Source organism: Nymphalis io, chromosome 8 (assembly GCF_905147045.1).
Source record: "Nymphalis io chromosome 8, ilAglIoxx1.1, whole genome shotgun sequence".
Classification (NCBI taxonomy): Eukaryota; Metazoa; Arthropoda; class Insecta; order Lepidoptera; family Nymphalidae; genus Nymphalis; species Nymphalis io.
The window spans coordinates 5,732,745-5,757,219 of NC_065895.1; the positions used below are offsets into that span (position 1 = coordinate 5,732,745).

Consider the following 24,475-nt stretch of genomic DNA (forward strand, 5'->3'; position numbering starts at 1 on the left):
CCGCATTAACAGACATATAATTAGAAATAAAATCAGAGCTAGAGAATTTCTTCTCTTGAATATATGCAGAAACGAATCGTTTCAACGTAGCCCATTATAGTGATTGTCACACAGGAATTTGGGTTTTGTCTTTATATAGTCAGGAGAGAGTCAGAGATAATAAAAAGGAGACGATTGAGATTGGTTAACAATAGAAAATCATTTAAGATTAGTGTGATAGTTAGAAATACGATTAAATCGATGAAAATTTTAATTTTAGTTTAAAAGGTAGTTTAGAAGGTGTTTAAATAGGTAGTTTGTTTAGATAAATTTCATTGATGTCAGGATCGCAATAAGCAAACAAAAGTGTTGATTTAAATTACCGTTTCAAGAAATTTATATCCATTTTCCGTAAACGAATTAGAAATGTTTACAAGGTGATAGTGACCCTTAGCTGTTCTGACCATCACCTTACCTTGTCATGTTTGTAGTCACGATAAGCTCTATAACGACGAATCATTGCCAAACGAACCCCATTCGTAATCTATAGTTAAGACGGCCTTCCTATCTTTACAGGCCTTAATATTGCATGTTTATCGAATCAGTCTATATATAATCGAATTCTAACAATTTCTGTCAGCAGTCAGTTTTGATCACTCGTAAGCAAGGAGAAATGCAGAGAGATCAAATTGGGAACTTTCTTACACGCTGCTGTCATTAAACTTACATTAGCAACCCTCCCGGTGATGTTTAGGCTCAGAAGTTTCGTCAAGCCGATGGCGATATTTTTTTTAATGATTGACGCAAAGCGTTTTTCTTTTTTTATTTGCACGAAACTACTACTTTTTGAGGTTACTTACCATCTCAAAAGACATCTCATATTTTCCTCGTTAAAAAAGGATCACCTACCTTTTGTAAGCCAATCGGAAAGTATAATAGAAAGTTGTGATAATGTAATGTGATTAAAATTAATAAAAGCCAGCAGAATAAAGTACAAACTTAAATTATATTAGCATGAAATGTGTTTAAAAGATATAACACTTTTAATTAAACGAAACTTCTGTATATAGAAAAATTATAATTGAATTAAAATACTGTAAAATAATAAAATCTTTTTTTTTCTGAACTGTGATATCGCTTTCTTAACCTACCACCAAATAGGTTTTGGTATATCTATCGAAATATTTTTTAATGCATTAAACGTTATATAAATAGACAAGTATTTTACAATGTTCATACTACATATTGTAAATGCAACGGTGTCTGCTACTTTTACACGGCAGAACCAATTTGGATGAAATTTAATATAGTCTAAGCCATGGGAAAAGATAAAACCTACAAGCATCCCATATATATCTGTGTAGGTACACTAATAAAAACAACGTACAGCCTTATTTTAAAATTCGTTACAGACAGTAATTTTTTTGTGCCAAATGTAGTTAAAAGTTTTTTACAACTTTTTAATTATTATACAGATTGTTAACAAGATATTACAAATGAATCAAAGCGAAGAGAAGAGCGAGTTTTATTTGAGGTTTTTATTGCACAACTGTATATATATCTCAAAAACAATAGAACGTGACCTCGGCTGAAAGACGTTAGAGCTATTCGCGCCGGAACGAACTATTTACAAAAACATAAAAGCATTTTTAATGTTGTGTACATTAAAGTTAAAGTATGGTTAATAAAAATATAGTTTTATTTGTGGCTTTTATCGATCAGTATATTAATAAGATTATTAGATAAACTGTTTACACTCATTCATTCTTCATTGTTGAATAATTTATTTAATATAAACTTTTGTACGAAATGTGCGCTTATTTGTTTGTCTGCTTCATTTAATATGATAATATAATGTTATAATTATTGTTGTAAGTACCGGAAATGTTAATTCTACTTACAAGAATTGGGGAAGAACTCTCAGTACCGGTTGATAGAATTAAAGTCACTAAACATTTTCCCCAAAATATAAATAAGGTAATTAATAACATAATACCACTAATCTCTTGAGGATTCTGAATCATCAAATATACTTATTTAATTAATACCTATTTCATAATATAATTTTATACACAAGAGGTCGTTTTAACCTTAGAAATAAAGGATGACCTTTTAAAAGGTAGCTGTTTATATTAACTTGTGATACCTTAGCTTACAACAGAGATAATGTAACTTTGGTATTTATTTTATAATGTCTTATTTGTTTTGCAATTTAGAAACAATCACAAAATGAATATGTATTTATTTCTGATTAAATTCTTTAAAAAATAAATATTATTAAATACAATTTTATTAGGTCTTTTGCGAATTATGAGAAACAACGGCCGGTATAATAAACATAATTCTGTTTGCTGCAGATATTATTCATTTAACAATGATATGAACCGGAAAATTTGTATTTATTGTATACATATTTTAAAGCTGAAGTTATGATCGTATGCCGAAAATAATATGATTGATTAAACCGTTTATTCGTCGAGTTGGAAAATAACTTTCGGATAGGTTAAAAAATATAATTAAACAATAATTGTTCTTTAATTGTTTAATATTTCTACTTTTTATAATGATAACATTCTGATTTTGCTAAATGTAAAATTAAATAGATATTAAAAAAAAATAAAAATATTATACTACGCCAAGATTTTAAAAAATGCATCTAATTATTTCCACTTTAAGTTCAAAATAGATTGACAGACACAATACTTATATCGTTTCCGTATCGATAAGTTGATTTTTGTCAACGGTAGTCTTCACATATGAAAAAGCCGAGATGGCCCAGTGGTAAGAACGCGTGAATCTTAACCGATCGTGGGTTCAAACCCGGGCAAGCACCACTGAATTTTCATGTGCTTAATTTGTGATTATAATTCATCTCGTGCTTTACGGTGAAGGAAAACATCGTGAGGAAACCTGCATGTGTCTAATTTCACTGAAATTCTGCCACATGTGTATTCCACCAACCCGCATTGGAGCAGCGTGGTGGAATAAGCTCCAAACCTTCTCCTCAAAATGAGGAGAGGAGGCCTTTAGCCCAGCAGTGGGACATTCACAGGCTGTTTCGGTTCGGTTCGGTTCACATATAAAATAAATTGAAATAGTCTGTTGTAAAAAGCCTGTCTGAGTACTGTATAGGAAACACTGGTTTATTAGTTGAATAACAACCGGAACTGCATGTATTTTTGCGTTTCAGATTCAAATGTGAATGAGCCCTTGTAAGCGGATACAAAGAATTTGATCTTAGATTTGCAGGGTTAGCCGTTAAACAGTGTTTTGTTCGTGCGAAAAATGGTTTATGTTTCTTATAGATCCAATATCTAAAAACAAAATTAACTGCATACCATTAATTTGCCTATTCGCCTGCCTGCTTCCCTATTCTTAATTTTAAAAGATAAATTCTGCTGCTGGATAAACATAAAAAGTAATATAAGTATAGATAGCTAGGACTGTTTACTTTGATTAATAGATACTCTACGAAAAGTAAAAATATTGTATAATTCCTTTTAAAAACCAAATGGGTTTTTTATATTATCGAATTAGACGAGGATTGATAGAACTAATGGAAACCTCCGGCATCCGATAAAAAAAGTGTTTTTTTTTATGCTTTATAAAGCGTACACGACAAACGTATAAAATAATTGTATTTACTCTGCTACATTTTTGCCTTTAATACGAATGCATTAAACTCACTTATTCTCGATGAAATATTTTTATCTATATATATAGATATATATAATATAAGCAAAATATCACTCATCACAAGATCTCCTAAACTATCCTTCCCCGACGTAGACGCTTACTAGGAACGGATTTACCTACCCGTGCGGGGCCGAGACGATAAGTTAGTTTTTAATAAAAACGACTTATAATTAATTTGGCGTGACATATTTAAATTTATCAATGTTGTCAAAAAAATTAAAAGTTAAACCGAACAACATTTCACACAAGGTTGTAAACATAGATATATTTAACATATTACCCGACTGTATAGGAATTTACTAACTAATTCAAACGTCTCACAAGTTGGAAAACAATTTTGGGCTTACGTCAACATGTCGAAGGCAAAACTATCAAGTTCTAAGTGCTTACAAAGTCTTCGAGTCTTGTTCTAATTTAGCCGATCAAATACTCCTAACCTTTGGCTTATAAACATTGTCAACACGAAAAAAGAGTAAACAAAATTGACTTGGAAATAAAAATGTGAAATTTGCTTTATTCATCAAATAACAAAATAAGTAACAAGAAAGACTTAATCCAATTTACATTTGTTAAATCTTTATAAGCCTTTTAAAGACTCGATAATCGGATGTTACCCTAATTCACATGAACCAGACACCTTTACTTTTGTGAAGTACGACGGAAAAGAATACGATACACACATGTCGAAGGCAAAACTATCAAGTTCTAAGTGCTTACAAAGTCTTCGAGTCTTGTTCTAATTCAGCCGATCAAATACTCCTAACCTTTGGCTTATAAACATTGTCAACACGAAAAAAGAGTAAACAAAATTGACTTGGAAATAAAAATGTGAAATTTGCTTTATTCATCAAATAACAAAATAAGTAAAAATCCATTATTTTATCAACCGTGTAAAACTGACAACGTGTCAAACAAAACGTATCAAAGGTAAGTTGTATATTAATAGAATATATATGTTTAAGAGATTATTTATTTCAATGACAGACAACAAATTTCAATTCATTAATAATTTATTGATTAGATATTTGTTTTAGTTCAATATAAATTATTCATAGAGAAATGACTTGTATCCGAAAGACGAAGATGATAGCTTTTTATTATCATCACACAGGAGACGCGTTTAAAATAGGTCTAAGTAATATAAAATCTAAATAATATTAAGGTCATTTGCGTGTTAATTTTATATTAAATTCATGTATTAGAATAATTTTACAAAGTAAAACATATAAATTGTCATAAGTGTCATAAGTCATAACGTGTGTTATTGGTATATTAATATATTCGTATGCGAATGAGTGATTTATGAAAATGAATAAGACATTAAAATAAATGTGTATTTCCTCATTTGATATTAATATAATAAATCTGATAACTTGGCTTATACTGAAATATTGACGATACAATTGAATTATTTTGTTTTGAATTTTTATCCGTTTTTAAAAACTATTGATCTAATACTTGTATACCAATGTATATATTTGTTGGTACTACTTAATCTATATTTATAAATGATATTATAAAAAGCTATCTATTTCGACGCAACGACCCTAAAGAGCGAAACGGACACTATAAATGTCAACCGATATGGCAAAATGTATGAAACAGGTATGAATAATCCAAATCCGAAACTCAGCGAGTACTTAATATACATAATTTATTTGTTCTAATTTAAATTGGGTTAGTGAGCGCTTTGCATCTAAACCATAATATCATAACAATGTAAGGTAACAACTATGTATTTAGGTAAACTGCTATAAACAGAAGCATTGACGCAAGTAACGTAAACTGCTTGATATTACTACAAAATTATTTAGTTATTATTTTTCAATCAAATTTAATTTAATCATAATAATGCAAAGAAAGATATATAAGATTACTAAAATTCTTAAATAAGTTATATGAGAAGAAAGCTTAAATAAATATATATTTTTATAGGATATATATACATATCGTTAAGTACAGTAAACCTTAAATAATAATTCAATGTCTGTCGTATTTGACTCTTTTCATAAAAATTTAATGTGTATACATTTGTGAGTACTAAATTCTTGTGAAATGTAGGTTGGTAGGAAGCCAACAATATGGCATACAGATATAGTTGTTTAGAAATTCTATTCTAAGATTTTCATAGAGGTATCCTAATTGAACCGATACAAATTCTAAATTCGATATATACAAAAGAAAACATGACCAAAAATGCCTTCCGGGAAAATCGTTGGTAAGGATGTTATGTCTTCTACGTAAAACTATTTTAGTTTCGTTTAGTTCGTCTTTCGTGTAAATATTTAGTAATACTCAATTTGAGAAGAATTGAAGCTTATCGAATTTAGAATTTATTAACTAAAGAGGCTTGTAAGAGCGTTTTTTTTGCGTCGTCACGGAAAAAAAAAGTTTTTTTTTAATGTTGTTCACGCAATTTGTTACGTTGGCGACTATTTAATTTTTAGTGACAGGCATTAAAATTTTAAACAATTGCAAACACATGAAAAATATACCATACTTTAAAACGTACTGAAAAAAAAGAGTCATGTCACATATTTTACTACAAAAATAAAGAGTATCTAACAAAAATAAATAAACACCATGTCTACATAAACATATTATATGTCGTGGGTGTGGCAACTCTGTCTACAGACATCGTTTATATATCATAATGAAAAATATTCAAGGCTAAACACTTCATATAAAAATAAACAGTTACAATAAAAAAAAAAGTCGTCTATTTCTGTTTGGATGTTTCCGCTTATTTTGATTTATTTTAGAAAAAAAAAAACTTTTTTATATTTGTTATTTTTTTTATATTCGGACACACGATGCTGTTTCTATGGTGCTGTCGGTGTCATCCTGAGCAATTTCCGCCAATTGCTCAGAACATATTGCTGTGCATAAATTTGTGCGCAAACAAAAATGCACTCTGTGTTCCTTAACTCATAATCCGACGAGACTTAGATGAGTTGTGTAGATACCATTATGATATTAATTACTCAATTTTAAATTCAGTTTTAACAGTGAGCGAGGCAATGTAATGACAGACATAAGCGACATCATATCTTAGAGCTCATGGGTCACAACTGATTAAAAGTGTATGGTACGAGTTATATGTACTTTTGACAATGTCAATTCTTGACGGCAGCTGTGACCACTTACCAAGAAGTGACTCATTTACTGGTTTCCTTTTCGCCGAGATGGAATATTAGTGTGAACACGTGAATTTTAATCGAAGATTGCGGTTTCACACCCAGGAAATTGAAACCACTGAATTTTCATGTGCTTAATTTGTGTTTATAGTTCAATTTGTGTCCGGCGGTGAAGGAAAACATCGTGAGAACTCCTGCATGTGTCAGTTGTACATGTGTACCCACCAAACCGCATTGGAGCAACTTGGTGGAATGAGTTCCAAAAACTTTCCAGGAGAAAAGCCTTAACCTAGCAGTAGGACATTTACCGTTACTTTATTTGGTCTGTTCTTGAGTTGTAATTGAACAATAAAATAATAAGCGCTAACATTAGATTGTTATTGTAAAATAATTCATTCTAATAATATTTTATCTCAAATACGTATTTGTATAAAATTATGCCTGAACCACATTATGAATGAGATGAATCCATATTTCTGAGTAAGTAAAGAGATGAAGCCTTTTAAAAGTGAGTCATTGACAAAGTTTTCAGTATCTATTGTCTGACTAGATAATGGCGCAAATTATTATTGATGATTTATATCATAACAATGACCGTAAAACATACACTTTTTTTATTTATCTTAAGAAGGTAGGCAAGCTAATGATTCGCCTGATCGGTAACTGGCAAGCTTCAATCATCATGCTAAAATAAAATTCATCTTGGCTGATTCTTTATCACATCGAGAATTGTACCATTGTCCGTTTAATTATTTCACTAATTAAATGAAACGACAATGGTAAACGAATCAAATATATATAAAAAACCAGCATCGTATTAAGAAGTGCAATTATCGACATTGATTTTTATTATTCAATACGATTGAGTCACGATATTCTCTGACTCAGAACAACAAAGACGCTGGAGAAGTTCTAACTTTAATGAAGTTGAACAAAGGACGGGCGGTAACTATATCCTGTCAACACACACAAATAAATAAATGTTTTTTGCTAAAAGAAAAAGATATAAAGTTAATACGCATTTTATGAAGTTAGAACAAAAGAAGATGTTTATAGATGAAGAATAATTGGTCTAAAGTTGGTCCCTAAGGATTTTATATTTATAGATATAGATATATAGAATTATATTTCTGTTTTTCATTTGTCCAGTGGTAGTAGGCGAGTGGTTCCATCAGTGTGGAATAGCTACACCATCTCATGGGAGTAAGATCGCACAAAGGAAGTTTTTGTTGAGCTCATCTATCAATACTAATCGTATTGATAGATATGAATGGCATTAATCACGTACGGTGGCAACTGGTATGTTGTTCTGGAAATCTACCGAATCCTTTGTTTACACAACCATGCCGACACCAAAAATGGGATAAGGACAAGCAAATCATGATGTAGAATACGAAGATATATTCGATAGAGAAATGGTTTTAAGATAGTCTAGGACATTTTGAAAAAAACAATAAGCTAATACATAAAGTAGTAAAATAAATCGAGGTTAGTCTTTCTTCAAAAACAAACAATTCAAACATAATCGAACATTATCAAGCTATTACAGATCAAGATAACATCAATAAGTTCTTAAGAGCATCATTTGAAAGTATAAGCGTGCATTCCACCTGATGACTCGCTTAGAGTTAATATTAGCTCCAGACAAAATAACAAGTAAATATCCTGAGTCTAAATGTACTCGACGATTCATCCGATTAACTATAAATGCTGGTTTTTTTTTTTTTTTTATAGAATAGGAAGGCGGACGAGCATATGGGCCACCTGATGGTAAGTGGTCACCAACGCTCTTAGACATTGGCATTGTAAGAAATGTCAACCATCGCTTACATATCCAATGCGCCACCAACCTTGGGAACTAAGATTTTATGTCCCTTGTGCCTGTAATTACACTTCAAACCGGAACACAACAATATCAAGTATTGCTGTTTTGCGGTAGAATATCTGATGAGTGGGTGGTACCTACCCAGACGAGCTTGCACAAAGCCCTACCACCAGTATTCGTATTTGGTGATTCGAATCGCTAATTTAATTGAAACATCATTCAAATGAGTACTCAATAATTCATATAATAGAGATATGTCAAATTATGATTGGTTACTTTTGAATGATAACATGTTCTTCGCTCTTGTTTTCTTTAGTTTTTGATATAAACTACTATTTTATTCGTTATTTTATTCGATTTAGTTGAAACTTCGTAGAGTTGTCGGAACTTGCATGAAGTTCCTTTGCATAACGTCAAAGTTGAATTGGTCGCACATCCTTTAGGATAATCGCTTATAAAACAAAAATAAAGACTTTCAACAAGTGGTTAATACAAAATTTAATAAAGAATATTATATTTTTATTATTTATTTTAGAGCAAATAAAAATCATCTGGAATCCTTTTTACGTCCGGTAGTGACTTGAATGCAAAAACCCATATACACAAAGATAACGGCATCGTCATAAATAAATCGCATATAACATATAATATAAACAATATAGCCAATAATTAAGAAAAAAATAAGTTGTAAATTTTGCTTATTTAAATGAAAGGAAGATGTTGTAACTTTATTAAATTTTTAAAGCCCAGCACCAGCATTATACCTAGGTAGGTAACATCGCAGTACAACAAACAACCAGATAAACAAAAACGCATTTTTTTATTTATAGAATAAACACGAACTTAAATAGAGCAAAAATAAAGACTACTTCATAGTTACTACATATTATAAATATAATTTAAATAAATATAATTTAATTTACATATAAGCTGTAAGGCGATAATTTACGAATGATTACTTCGAATGTGAAAATTGGATGATAATATGTTCAAAACGAGTTTTTAATTACATGGTATTAAAAACTTCAATCACAGTGTAAATCACGTTCGGTTAACGACGTATTGATGCCAATAAACTGACATGTAATTGACTTCACACCACTACGGTCAATATGATTAAAACCATATTAATAAAAAAAAATCATAATTAGTTCGGCTTGTACAAAAAACGTTCGTTTTAAATTAGATATTAAATTTAAAGTTATAATTAAAATCTTACATTTGGCATATAATTATAAATCCTTTAGATATAATATTTACTGTAAACCTGTAGTTCATGTTTCGTCGCACTTATCTTAGGAACTTGGTAGTTATTTAAATCTCAACCACCAATACCAGTCAGATTTTAGGAGGAAGTGAAATAATATTGAGGATAACTATACAATCCATATATAATGCGGGAGAAACTCCAGGACAGAGCAAGCTTAAATTTTTTAACGGTTTTATTAAGCCTGCCCTGTTTGTTGGTTTATGTATTTCTGTAAAATTTTGTAATTTAAATTTGAGCCCCTTCCTGGTGAGAGATTGAAATTTGGTACACACCTTTAATTCTGATGACAATACAATTTAATACATTCTGTATCATTGTAAATCCAAGATGGCCGCCGTTACAAAATGGCGGATTACATATTTTTTCACAACTACCTCTATATGGGTATCAAATGAAAGGGCTCGACTAGTAGAAGACGGCGGTGAATGGGCGCGTGAAATTTCTATCAAGTCAACCGCTATATATCATTATGAATGCTATTTACTCAGGTTACGCTACGCCTAACTATTTTTTTTTTCGTCTAGTCAATGCCCTAGATTGATGAGGAGAGTGGTGTGATGACTGGTATCTAGGACCTACCGATTTATTATTTAGCTTTTAGTACATTATCTACATCATTATTATCTTTATTTTCAATAAAACCGGTTAACTAAAAAAAAATATTACTTTTTTTTAAACAATTCAGTTGACCGAAGGCATTAAACGCAGAAACTATTTTGCCAATTAGAAAAAATCGTTTCTCGTTTAATAAACCTGTTGACGTAACCGTTGATTTAGTTGATTAAGGAATATTATAAATTATATAACTTCACACTATAAATCTTACGAACGGAGCAATAAGCATCTGCTTAAATATATTATTTACAGACATGTAAATTGTAAAAATTAAATGCGGATGTAGTCGCGCGCAAGCTATTATATTAATAAAATAAGCAAATGAGAAAAGATACATTATATTTAAAGACCTTTATACCTTCACAAAGTTAATAAGTATGTTTGAGAATCAAAAAATATATGTATTATTCATTTATACCTTTGTGTGCTATAAAAACATACTTTTTAACAATAAATTGTTTTGTATATAGTAACAAATTAACTTAAAGTACATACTGCAAATAAATATACAATATTTGAGGATTTCTTCATGAGATATATTATATTTACTCGGTGTAGTTTAGACGATAGTTGTTATTAATACACACCTATATAAATACATATATTTATATTTTAATAAATATGTATCTAGCATGAGCATAAAACTGTAGATCAGAAGGTGTGTAAAATAAATAAAGACAGCTTCAACATATTAGCAAATATGTAACGTATATATTTATAACGTTACATAACTAAATACGAGTAATATATATCTTACTGTTGATAACATATAAAATGGAAAATTATTTCAAAAATTAGAACGAAAACGTAATATAACTTAAACCTCATCTTTTTTTATTGAGTAAGGTATTTCAGGAAAGGCAGCGTCGAAATTTTCCTTACGATGCATTTATGCGGTTTCGAGTTTGCTCATATAAAAAGTCTTATATTTATTTGACTCTTTTATTTTACTTAATATTATAAATGCAAAATTGACATTGTTTCGTATTCTTTGTCTTATACTCAATCTGTCTTAAATATTCAATAGATCGATATGAAATTTAGCATACACTTTGTCGGTAGTACATAAAAGGACATTGTTTAACAAATACCTAGCAAACAACCACCGCCCTCTCCCCCTCACAAGCTGCAGGCCGAAACTAGTGTTTTATGAACAACAATTCTGAAACTATCTCTACAAACGAAATAATCGTATCTCAGAAACGAAGTCTTAATGACCATTACATAATTAGTTAATGATAGGAAGATAACATGATAGCGACCCTTGTCAACTCTAAAACTCATACAACGTGTAGTAACATTGTTTAAAGACTATTGGACCGCTGTAAATACAAAATATATTGTAGAATTCTCGTTAGGAAGTGTCAATGACTCGGGTCGTTTAGCATCGACGTACAAATTACATCATTAGTCACATACAATAATAGAACTATACGACACTTAGCATTTCTTTTAATTACATTTGTCTAAATAAACAATAAACGCTAATGTTCATACAAAGTTCGCAAAAGATAAAATAAATATTTGATTCAAACTGCATTTTTTTGGACAGGTGAAAAAGCTTATCAATGACCTTTCTAGAATTACTTTGAGACAGATAAAAAATGTCTCCTTCGAACACTAATAAACAGGTCATGACCGCGCGAAAAAAGCAATATGTCACGATGACATATAACAACACAAATTAATCTGTCAGACCTGCTCGGCCGCCACACATCACACGGTCCTTCGAATTTAGTCGATATAGCAAACTACGATTGGACATTGTTTTATTCGCTGTTTTATTAACAATTTATAATATGTGAGTACTATCAATTGTTATTTATAGTTAATTAAAATAATGGTTTGATTTAGATTAAACTAAATTAAGCGATTACAAATATCAAAATTCTCAAGGAAAAAAAGATCTCAAGAACATAATGGCTGTCAAAAATAGTTCCATGCAAATGCTAACAATATGAACACGTTTGAAAATAAGGTGTATCGATTTTTAAACTACAGTTACGAACAATATTATAGTCTTTTTATATATTTGGATAGTTTTATATATTTAGATAGTAGTAGTATAATTAAGTAGTGAAATTTAAATTTATATTACTTTTTCAGTGCATACTTTGGCAGAGTTGTTAAAAGATTTTGTTAACTTTTTGATAATTATAATTTAAATATACAATGTTATTTATTTTTGTAGGTATTGATCCTGTTATTTAGCTATCTCAAAAATGATCGGAATGACGAAACAAACAGAAAAACTACAGGCTGTACTCTCTTACTGTACCCTCTTAAACTCGGGTGGAGAACGGGTCTTCAATGAGGTCAGGACTAGATATGATATAAGAAATGACGTATTATAAAAATCAGGAGAACACTAAACCGACTCTTTTTAAGATTATCCCTTATGATTAGGGTATTATACTTTGGCAGCGATTAATTAATTTGAACGAATGGAATTAATTGTCTTTGAAATTAGCACTTTGAATGTTTACCGGAAGGCGGAGAAACGGTGGGCCAAAACTCCCGGTTATCCTGACGCATCCACTCGCTTCCCGCCAACATATACCGTAATAAGTCTTGATTCGTAATTGAATACCCACATTGATTGATCTTGGGAAACTATCAATTGTTTTAGATGACGTAGTAGAGTGCGTAGTAATTACCCGAGAAACGTACGTTAATATCCTGAAAAACATGGATAGATAGGATATTGCCATTTCAGGACTAGAACTTTTACTTCATAAATTAATATTTTGTTTATTATTTTCTTTAAGACGGAGAACTGGTTCTTTACTTCCTACTTAACACCATCACTTGTCATTGATTGATTTGGTCATTGAAAATAGACGGAGCTTTGAACGGAATCTTTTTTTAATTAAACGATTCTAAAGATTTTAAAATACATAAAATGATAGTGACAATGAAATAGGCATAAATAGCCATTTTCAATGCGAAAGTGTGAAGTTATGTATGTATACTTATCATTTCTACACGTAAACATTAATATAATTCTGTACGAATTCGAAGAACAGTGAACAGCGGTATGTGTTGAATACAAAATTATGCAATTTAAATCTCATTAATATTAATGAAAATTTTCGTTTACTGTCCATGATTGCAACAGAACATCAACATTGGGCTAATGATTACGATTAGCGCATCAATAAAGATTAATCGATAATGAAGGCAGGTTATTGAGTCGAGAGGAATCATTTCTAGCTCAATTTGGAGTCAGTCCAACACGCTGTGTCTAGATAAGATACATTGCCAACCACAAGTAATTTAACATAGTTGGCATACAAAATCAATATAGTATAAAAATGTAAATGTGTTCATTGTGTTTTGAATTTCAGGCTATTACACACGATTTACTGGCGACAAGCTCGCGTTTATCTTCATATGTCGCGTGATCATTTACTCACCTCACTTGTTCATGCTTTTGAATGTATATCTTGTGAAATTGTCCCTCGACAGGCGATATTATGTCATTCTTCATTTCCATAGCGACGTGTTGTGGCAGCACGGATAGCAGTAATCGTTCCTGTTGACAAACGTAACGAATTTCAAACATAACAGCAGTTAAAAATTTTTGTTATTCGCTTTACTTATAATTCTTTCTATAACTACATATTTCGAGACGTTGGCAGAATATTTGTGCTAAAACTATCGCAACTAAAGTTCAGTATTCAAATAAAAATTCATAATACAATTTAAAGTTATTTTCCGACGCGTATTTGCATGTTATTGTAATTATTTATTGAGGAAAACCTAAATCCTACTATAACTTTTGTTCAAAGTAATTAATTTCAGTTTAAACAATAGATTCTTCTATCTGAAGGTCATCTTTCCAACCTCTTCCACTTTTAGGTAAAATAGCTGATTACTTATTTGACGATATCACGACAGTCTGTCGTAATAATAGCGTACTTACCTTTTACTCTTTGGTTTGTAGCCGGAGTAAATATTTACACGGAGTACGAGTTGAAATAATCTCAGTCTGAGCGAACTTTTATGTACATCTCACGACACGATTTTTTTATATAATATAGTTGGGAACTTAGATATTGTGAACGTTTTGCCTGTAGTTACACTGGCTCACTCACAATTCAATTTCTGGTTTGGTTGTAGTAGTCAAGTCTAATTTGTTATTTTAATTGTACTTAGAACACATTTTGTTCAACATCATAAGATACATTTTGTGTATTAAATACCTGTACTCATTCTTAATAATCTTTTTCCAGAATATTCCATGCTATGCTTATTATAACAATCGAGTTTTGAGAGATTACGATTAGATTTTATCCCGTGTGTTAGCCTGACCTCCGCTTCACTTACTGAACCAGTAATCCATTAGATTGGAATAATTGTCCTACCGAGAGCCAACGATTAAAGTGTTTCTAATGCGATGCTTAAACCAAAACAACTTTTTCCTTTTTATTCTTTATTTTTCTAGATGTTTTTTTATTTCTCGCAAACTCTGCTAGTTGGTACAATATTAAGAACATGAGTAGCACTGAATTATCATGTTAAGTACATGATAATTCAGTGCTACTCATGTTCTTCGTGTTTATCAATGTCGTGTTCAGCGGTGAGGAAAACATCGTGAGAAAACCTGCATGTACCGAACGAGATTTTACCAAATATGTAATTGTGTAATCTGTATCCACCCGCAATAAAATAGTGGAATAAGCTCCGAGCTTTCTCCTCTTAGTACGTACCAATTTTTCGTTTTCATCTTCCATATCGAGTCTGGCCGCGATGCAATTGCGCGTGTCGAGAAAGGCGCGCCTCTGAGCCGTCTCCATGAGCGAATGCATCAGCGCTCCCACCACGTTTACACACAGGAACACAACCACGTTGCCCAACATCTAGGAATATCAAATTGAATTAAATAATTTTGTTTTTCATTTAAATAAAACAATATTTTATATTCAGGAACACGTTTTATTTTATATTATGTCTTATTTTTTATATTTTTTATGTTATTATGTGTATTTTAGGTTATAAGTTCAATAACTTAATGTCCAACTTCTTTATTCTCATTCTTCTAATTTCTACACCTACGAATTTTCCATAAACAAAGAAGCTTTAAAAAAGTAATTCTATTTTTATTTTTACGAAGAATTTAAAATTATATTTTATGTTATTAATATCATTTATATGTATTTCGTTTTTATTTTCTTGTATTTTCTTTTTTGTTCAGACCGTTTCGGATATTATTTGAAATATGTGGGATAATTGTAGGTGTGATATTTCTGGTCCGTATAATTAAGCGTTAAATAAATATACATCTAAATCATGATTATAAGTCGTTAATATGACTATATTCATATTGTTATTGTTTTTGTTATTGTTAGTGTTGTTCTGAATGTCGGTCATTTTTCTTAATTCCGTATTTCTCAAGTTAATCAATATCAAAATAATTTATTCAACATTGATGCATTAAACTTGCTTATTGATATATAATTAAATTTATAAAGATATAGAATTAGATTACATTGAAACACCCAGCCCTGAGAAGGTCCGGCGAAAGAAACTCAGTGGTTTTTTTAAAAATAATATTACAGATAAGAGTTTTCAGATATTAATGATTTAAGTTTCCTATCAAACTTCTCTCGACGGTCTTCTATCAGCAAATTCCAGCGACGTATTGAAAAGTTACCGTACATTTGTGCCAATACTATGTACAAAGTTACGACAAGAACTTAGTTTGTTGTAACTAATGTGTACGGAAACCTGCGTGACTTGACACAAACTCGCTTAAATTACATAGGTATTTATGAGCGTAAGTAATGCTTGCAATTTGTAATGGACAAATTGATATCACCCATTGTAACTTTTGACAAAGCGAGTTTAAGTAATAAAAAATTTGATATTTATTATTATATGGTTTAAAGGTATAATTTAAAAAATATGATGAAAACGATTATATGATAATAAACATTTGATCTTCGAAATAGCGTTCCTTATGTCACAGTAGTTTCAGATAAAAATGTATGCAATGTATGTTTTCTAAAATAATGCGAACAAATCGTGTACTTTTGTATTAAGCCTTTGATCTCCGGAGGCGAAAAGGGTCAGAGAAGTCTTAAGCTTCACCGGCATATAATCTATTTTATAACCGAACGAAAAAAGGCATATATATCGCATTTATAAGCCTCTTACCGACTTGGTCCAGGGTCAAGCTAGAGCCGAGTCGTCACGCTTGATTTATTAGATTTCAGATTAGAACTATAGGCATGGATGGTTCCGTCAGACTGTAGGAGTCATTGTACATGAATAATTCATGATATTTTATCACACTCAATGTGAGCCGTGTTAGAGAGTAGTAGTCGATAAAAATAGTAGTAAATAGAACGCTTTTAATCAGTGTTGTGAGTAAATGACTTGTCAAATTGATTGCACCAGTTGTTTAATGCGTTTTAATAATAGAAGCATGACATTTTTTTTAATGGTAATGGTAATTAGTGCATCAATGATTTATTTTAAATATCGTATTAATAGTATAAATAGGTTAGTTGTGTTAGTGTGACTCTGCTTTCACAAATAATACTTTAGTCATACAATTATATACATCTATCTAAATGGACTTAGGCTGGACATAGAGCTCTTTCTTGTATTTATGGAGCTGATATATTATATGACTGGAAATGCTATTGAATACAGGCAGATATTAGATATTTGATATTTACAATATATAATTTAAAAATAATAAAAATCTATAAATACCTAAATGTAACACTAAATATTTATTGCAAAAATAATGTTGTTTTCATGCATAACATTTTTTTTAAATCACGATTATTGATCAAGGAGAATATGTATGAAATATTATTCAAACTAATAACTTGTGTCGCTTTTAAGCACGTATTCTAAAAAAATATGTTTTCAATAATAAGTTTTGTTAAGAAAGTTTAAATCAAAATTCTTCATACTTAAAACAACTGACACACGTTACAAATTAAAAAAGAATATAATATAATATATAAAAGTATTTATACGAACAGAAACTCAGTTACCCTTCAAACGGCTGCCTTTTGAAAGCACGTAGGGGAAGCAAGGCACAGTTCTCGAGTGTTTGAATTGCGTTAAAAACAAAAACCCGACGAAATGAGCTCAAACCACTTCTGAATTCTCGTTAGTAAAATTGGCCAGGAAAATTCATTTGAACTCATTAAAAGGATAATATTTATTTGATGGTCACCCCAAACCTTTATTATTTGTAAGATCTTGGATATTGCAAAGGAACAAACGAAATGTTCCAACAAAATTATCGAATCGAATAATATCCTGGGACATTATTCACACACGGCAATCCGATCACACGGCACACACTAAGCAAAGCTTGTACTATGGAAACCAGACAACTGATATACTACATATACTACTTTTCTTTTGAAAATACATAGTTATATAGATAATTACACCCAGACTCGGGACAAACACACATGTTCATGCACACAAATGTCTGTCCTGGGTGGGAATCGAACTAACAACCTTCGGCGTGAAAGGCAAGTATCTACTATGGTATAAAACTAATACTTTCTGTGTTCAAGTTCAATATGAAACTAAAACATCTTCTTTTATATATAATTAATATTTATTATTTCTAGAAAATATAACAATAACATCTTATTGCCTCTACTTTGGGGCTGCTTCGTTTGTCGCCCAGATAATCGGAATAGGATAACAGGGAAGTGCTGCTAGTATTCGTGCCACAATTTTACACGGATATAATTATAGATACTTTACAAGTTAGTATAATTTTCTATATATAATTATTTTAACTTCTCAATATATACAATTTTTAGTAGGTAATCTAAACTGATATTAAAAATGCAAAGGTAACTATTTGTCTGTCTGTAACTCTTTCACAGCTCGCGATTCAACAGGAATCGATTTTAATTAAACATGGCATGAAGCAAGCTTGAATGGAGGACATTACATACTTTTTTATACCTAAAGGACAGGACGAATCTACGAGCGATAACTAGTTATTTATTAATTAAAAAACAATATAACATTATCTTAGTTTTATCACTTACTGTTTTCATAATTAAATTAAAAAAAAACTCCTTTTATTAAAAGAGATAAAAATTAAATGGGTCACAAATTACGCTGTAAAAATTATGACATAGTAAATAATGATTTACTCTCGACTAAAGTCCAATATTGATAGCGACGTGAAACATCAATCGAATGTTTTATTTGAGAATAAAATTTAATAGGAAAATTATTACAACGTTATAAATATAAAAAAGCAGTTAACCGTTCATTATAAAGATATGTGTTAATAGAACCCGTCCTCGTAAAGGTTGTATCGGCTCAGTGAGCTTTTGCGTCCCTCGCGATTTTTACTCGGCCTTTATATTATCATAATGACCTACTGAACTAAACATAAATAGATTTTCACTGTATTTATTGATTTTTATTAAATATACACGCGCATATCTAAGTTTGAGCACTAGGATGTACATCACAGCTAAATCATTAAATTGTAATACTCAATGTCAAAATACTCATTCATTTTTATATAAAAAAATAATCAGTTACCACATTAGACAACCAGATATCTACCTACTTAAACACAATAGAGAATAATAAAGATTTTGTTAAAGATAACATTACAAATCTTTTAAGTAATGTAAAAATATGAAACCGTATGATAATATCCTATAATAATAATATCCTGGGACATTTTTCACACACGAGTATCTGATCAAAAATTAAGCTTGTACAAAGCTTGTGCTATGGAAACCAAACAACTGATATACTACATATACTCCTTTATTTTGTAAATACATACTTATATAGATAATCACACCCAGACTCAAGACAAACAGACATGTTCATGCACACAAATGTCTGTCCTGGGTGGGAATCGAACCCACAGCCTTCGCCGTGAAAGGCAAGTATTTACCAACCACGCCAACCGGCTCGTCATTGATAAAGCGCGTGTACGTATTAAACACTCATAGAGAAGCTGTTATCAGATACAAAGGTAAAAGCGTTCGAGCAGAACACCGCATCGTTTCGATAATGGAGTGCTCACTCGATATGATTGATAGCCAACATTCAAATCATATTTAAAAGCGAGCAATCAAAACTAATTATTTCTCCGAATGTACCGTCTTATCTGTTGCGTCCAAACAATTTTATCTGAGACAAGAAAGCTACGGTTGTCAGACGACTTTTATAAGTTAAATGGTAAATGGTAGCTGAGACGTGTTTATTAACATGTATCTGAGTGGGCGACCACTTTCTGATGGTCTTGGCGATACGGTACAGGTGAAGGGTTATAAGCAATCGTTTAGTTACGCAGGGAATTGTGCAATGTGTTCCGAATTTGTTTTAAACAATGAATTCAGTTTAAATCGAATTTAATATATTTTATACTTTATAATAAATACATTTTAAGAAAACTCACATCACATCACATCGATCGGAAAAAAATATCTATAATATAGCAAATATATCACTATTTTTTATTTTACAAGATGATAGATACGTGACAAACGTATAACGTATCCAATTTCACACCACATTTGACATAACTAAGTTTATAATAATTTATAAACTTAATAAATAAAAGTGTCACCTGTAAGAATACTTCCGGATACATTTATAAATATATATACACCTATTAAAATGTTTTGTTACATTATTATTATATATAAATCTTATTTACATCAACCAAGTGATATTCTTTGTCGGATTACCATTTCATTAGCAAATAGTTCCAATTTCTAATATCCGCAGCGAACACTTCAATATATTCATAATCTAAATATCAGTTTTCATTAATAAAATCTCAAGAATAGAACCGAGTGAATATTTCTAAAGATATGCGATTTACAAAAGATGTACAAGTAGGAAAAATATACAATATAAACACGTTGAGACGATATTACTCTCAAATAAAAGCCAATGTAACAGCTATATGTACAAAAAGATAAAGGAATGATATAGATAGAAAAGATAGAAGGATGAAAAGAATACCGTTACCTATTGTACTAAAGTCGATGAGTTGGCCCAGTGGCTAGAATGCGTGAATCTGAACTGATGGTTCTGGGTTCAAACCTAGGCATACTTGCCTAGGTATATTTATATATATATATATATATATATATATATATATATATATATATATATATATATATATATATATATAAAAAGCCCAGCAGTGAAACATCAACAGGCTGTTACTTGCTTGTTATTATTGATCCATATTCTTTTTACTAACGACAACATACATTTTTTTTCGTTTCGACTTTTTCTTCGTTGAGCTACTTACAATTTTGACTTTTGCCGCATTTGGAACGAAAAATTATATTTATTTACATTTTTGTCGTTATTTTAATACAATTGAAGATTAACATCAATTAGATTTAATTTAAACATTCATCATTAATAAATAATTGTTATAGAGTTCTCTCACGATGTGTGTCAAATCATTCATGTTTAAGCGAATTCAGAGCTATAACCTAAGAGGAGCTTGTTTAGTCATAGATCTATGTGTGTGAGTGTGTGTGTGTGAACATGCACACTCAGACGTGGATCTATGCATCTGTGGATCTGTTCAAAACCTATAAATCGACCGAGACATTTCAAATTACTTAATTAAGACAATGCACGTTTATTGTCATGACATATTCAAGATTGTTAACATTGTTACATGAAGTTTTCTAAGTAAATTAAAAGAGTTTCTGAATAAATTTAACTTTATAGAATCGACTTGCTTGCTGTCACTATTTTCCATTCAAGGGAATTAGTTTATACGATAGTGTCTCGCTAGGCGGCCTGTAAACCATTGCGCCTTTACCGATTTGAAATTCGAATTTTAATAATTTGTATATGATGTATTTCGACTTTAATATTTATTTATTAAAACTTTGGTACATATAGTATATATGTATTTCTTACAGTTCTTACAGTAGAGGGGAGTTTTTTTTCTCTAATTGTAAGATCGAACTACGCGTGAAGTATATGTTTTTCAAAAGATTTTCTACATAATTTTACTTAATTTGTTCCATACAAATAAAGCAATATTATGTGTCTTTGGTATCGGTGATCAATAAAAACTGACATGAAACGTAACATAACAAAATGGCTAATATCCATCGACATTGTCTTTCCAGCGTGCCAGCTCCGACCTTCGTAGAGCCACTAGAGTGTAAATAATGTGAGACAGTGAATAAATTTCAGACATGATGTTGTGGCGCGGTATTGTTATGGAAATTCGAAGTGATTTATTCGGCGGACGCAATGTTTCGGAATCAAATGATTTTTACGTATGACGGTAAGGTGAAATTAAACTTACGTTACTTCATTTTCACATCAGATTAGGTATTGATTATTAAAAAAATATTATATTCTTTATTTACACCAACCACCACTTATTATTTATATTGTAAAATGTAAACGTAAGTATAGATTTACACAATTATAGTCAACATTCAAAATATCATTGTTTGTTTAACAATTATTTGATGGTAACAAGTGATGACTCGAAAGTGTAGAGACCACATGTTTGACAAAAAACGTACGATAAAGAAACATTTTATAAACTATAACGTTATATATATATTTACTAATAAAAATAATTTGAAGAACAGGAGAGTATTTTTCTGTAATTGTAAGATCGAATTAAGCGAAAAATATTATAAATATAACATATTGTTAAATTAATTTAAATATAATTATGTATATATTTATTCTAACCTGGCTATATTTAATTATTAAGCAAGTTGTATCTTAAATTATATTTTATGAACTAAAAATTTGTCTGATAATATTTTGTGAAATTAATTATTTACGCAACCAGGAGTTTTTATAAAGATGAAAATATGATTCATAATTATGTCAAAAGTTGTTTGTAAAATGATTTTATCTGTGTATTGAATTTCTTCAAATAAAACTTTGATTCGATTCGTTTCTATTCAAAATTCCGAATAATTAAATACATTTAACGGACGATACATAAAGTTTGTTAGACCGAATAAATCTCTATTCACCGCCCGGGTGACTTTAATATAGATTTTCATACAATAATTAACTGTGAAATTCCAGTGATCAATTAAACGCGTTGTCGTCTAATTGTTGATAAGCGATTAGCCTAATTTGTTGTACACATGTTCATAACGCCCGATGCATATGATAATATCTCTCAAATTACATGTACAGTATTAAATGGATTAGTTTTAAAGATAAATAGTATTGTTAATATTAAAATTAATTTTAAGGTCACGTCATAAATCAACTATAAATTTTGATGATAAATTTATATAATTTATTTTTGTTATCGACTGTTTCATTAATCTGGTGGCTTATTAAGCTATCTATAACTGTAGCCATATATAACAGAGGACAAGTAGAGTACGGGCATAATCAGAAGCCGTTTTTTTTAAAATTAATATAGACTACTGCGCAGGTATTATAGAGCTTAAGTGTGTGCACAAACACAGGTGCACTATCTATTCCCACAGTCTCATAATCATGGAACTCTCGAGACAACCGGAGAGAGGCTTAAAACCAACTTCCTACTTCAGACTCCTATTGAAAATTTCTCGACCCGAACTTGAGCCCAATACCTCAAGATATGTAACCTATTACACCAATGAGTTAACGTAAATATTATTAAGCGTAATCGGTACGAATCAAATAATCAAAAAATTATTCAAGCACAAGTTTAATGTCGAAAGTGTTGTCAAAGCTATAAATTTATTGACGTCAGCTGCCTGTTGTATCGATCGTTAAGCAAAGCTTTGCTTCCATTACTGTAAGTGAAATAGGAGAAACACAAATTTTGGGGAGGTAGTTTTGGCATGACGTAACAATATTCACAATAGTGCATGTTAATGTAGGTTATCCTTATCATAATAAAACTCTATGCAACGATAGAATTTGCTGGCAGGTAAATCTTTGCAATATTTAACAAATAAGAAAACTTTGTTAGGTGGAATTACATATTTATGCGATTAACAATAAAAAAATATGTATTTTTACACCTTTAGAGGCGCCTTACGTAATTCAAATAGATTGTATTTCTGTTCGTATAACCTACCTAGTGAATTTAATTTAAAAATGACTAACGAATACAATAAAAAAAAACTCGCCCGTATGGCAAATTTAATTAATTATAGTATTTATAGGACAGGCATGTAAATATCGTATCACAGATTTTAACATTTCAAGAGTGATACACATTGTAAGTTCTTACAGATAAGCACTGGAGATCCTGATTTAAAAATAAAAAAATAATAATTTAAACAAATTTTAGTACAAAAGATTATGAAAGAAACATGTTACATATATAATACTAGTTTTCTCCATTAATATAAATTCGTTCCAATTTTAAACGTTTCTGTCAACGGAAACAGTTACATTTGAAATTATCCAGCTATTTCTCATTGTTTAATAAATCAGCTATTTCCAGATCAGCATGAAACAATAAGGTTGATCAATTATTACCGACAGCAAACCGTTAAGACAAACGAGTTTTCCGATCAAGTGGATGCGAATCACAGAGGTCGGTCGAGCAAAACATTTGTTAGAGGGAGCGACGGGATCAGGCGGATTCCATAAATCACTGTATCGAAAACCACTTATCCGACTATAAGGACCGTTATTAATTGGATTGATACGCGTAGGTAATCGTGAATGATAGAAGAAAATCACAAAACTGGAATGGGTTTAGGCATTGGAATATTTTTATCTTCATACGCGGAATTTTCATAGTTCAAGCTTTTCGACGAGAAAATATTGAATATACTTAATAGACTTGTTTTAGTATCTATGATAAAACTAAAATACATTGTAGTTACAATCAAGGAGCGCTTTAGTTTTAAAATAGAAACACTAGGTTTAAATCATTGCTAAATTTGAAATAGTGTTTAAGCTTAGTACACGCTAGACAATTTCAAGGAGAAAACAAGAGGTTTATAGTCCCCATACATTAAG

General features: G+C 30.5%; 1 protein-coding gene across 3 annotated transcripts in view; it reads right to left on the reverse strand.

Annotated features, from left to right (window-relative positions):
• Positions 1–24,475, reverse strand: part of LOC126770280 (Ca(2+)/calmodulin-responsive adenylate cyclase) — a 94,009-nt gene that overhangs the window by 44,887 nt on the left and 24,647 nt on the right. For all 3 annotated transcript variants that reach the window (XM_050489593.1, XM_050489592.1, XM_050489591.1), the window contains exons 4-5: positions 15,235–15,384; positions 13,939–14,057 (exon numbers count right to left, since the gene is read on the reverse strand). In XM_050489593.1, the coding sequence (XP_050345550.1) occupies positions 13,939–14,057; positions 15,235–15,384 (269 nt within the window). The remainder of the gene's footprint in view (positions 1–13,938; positions 14,058–15,234; positions 15,385–24,475) is intronic.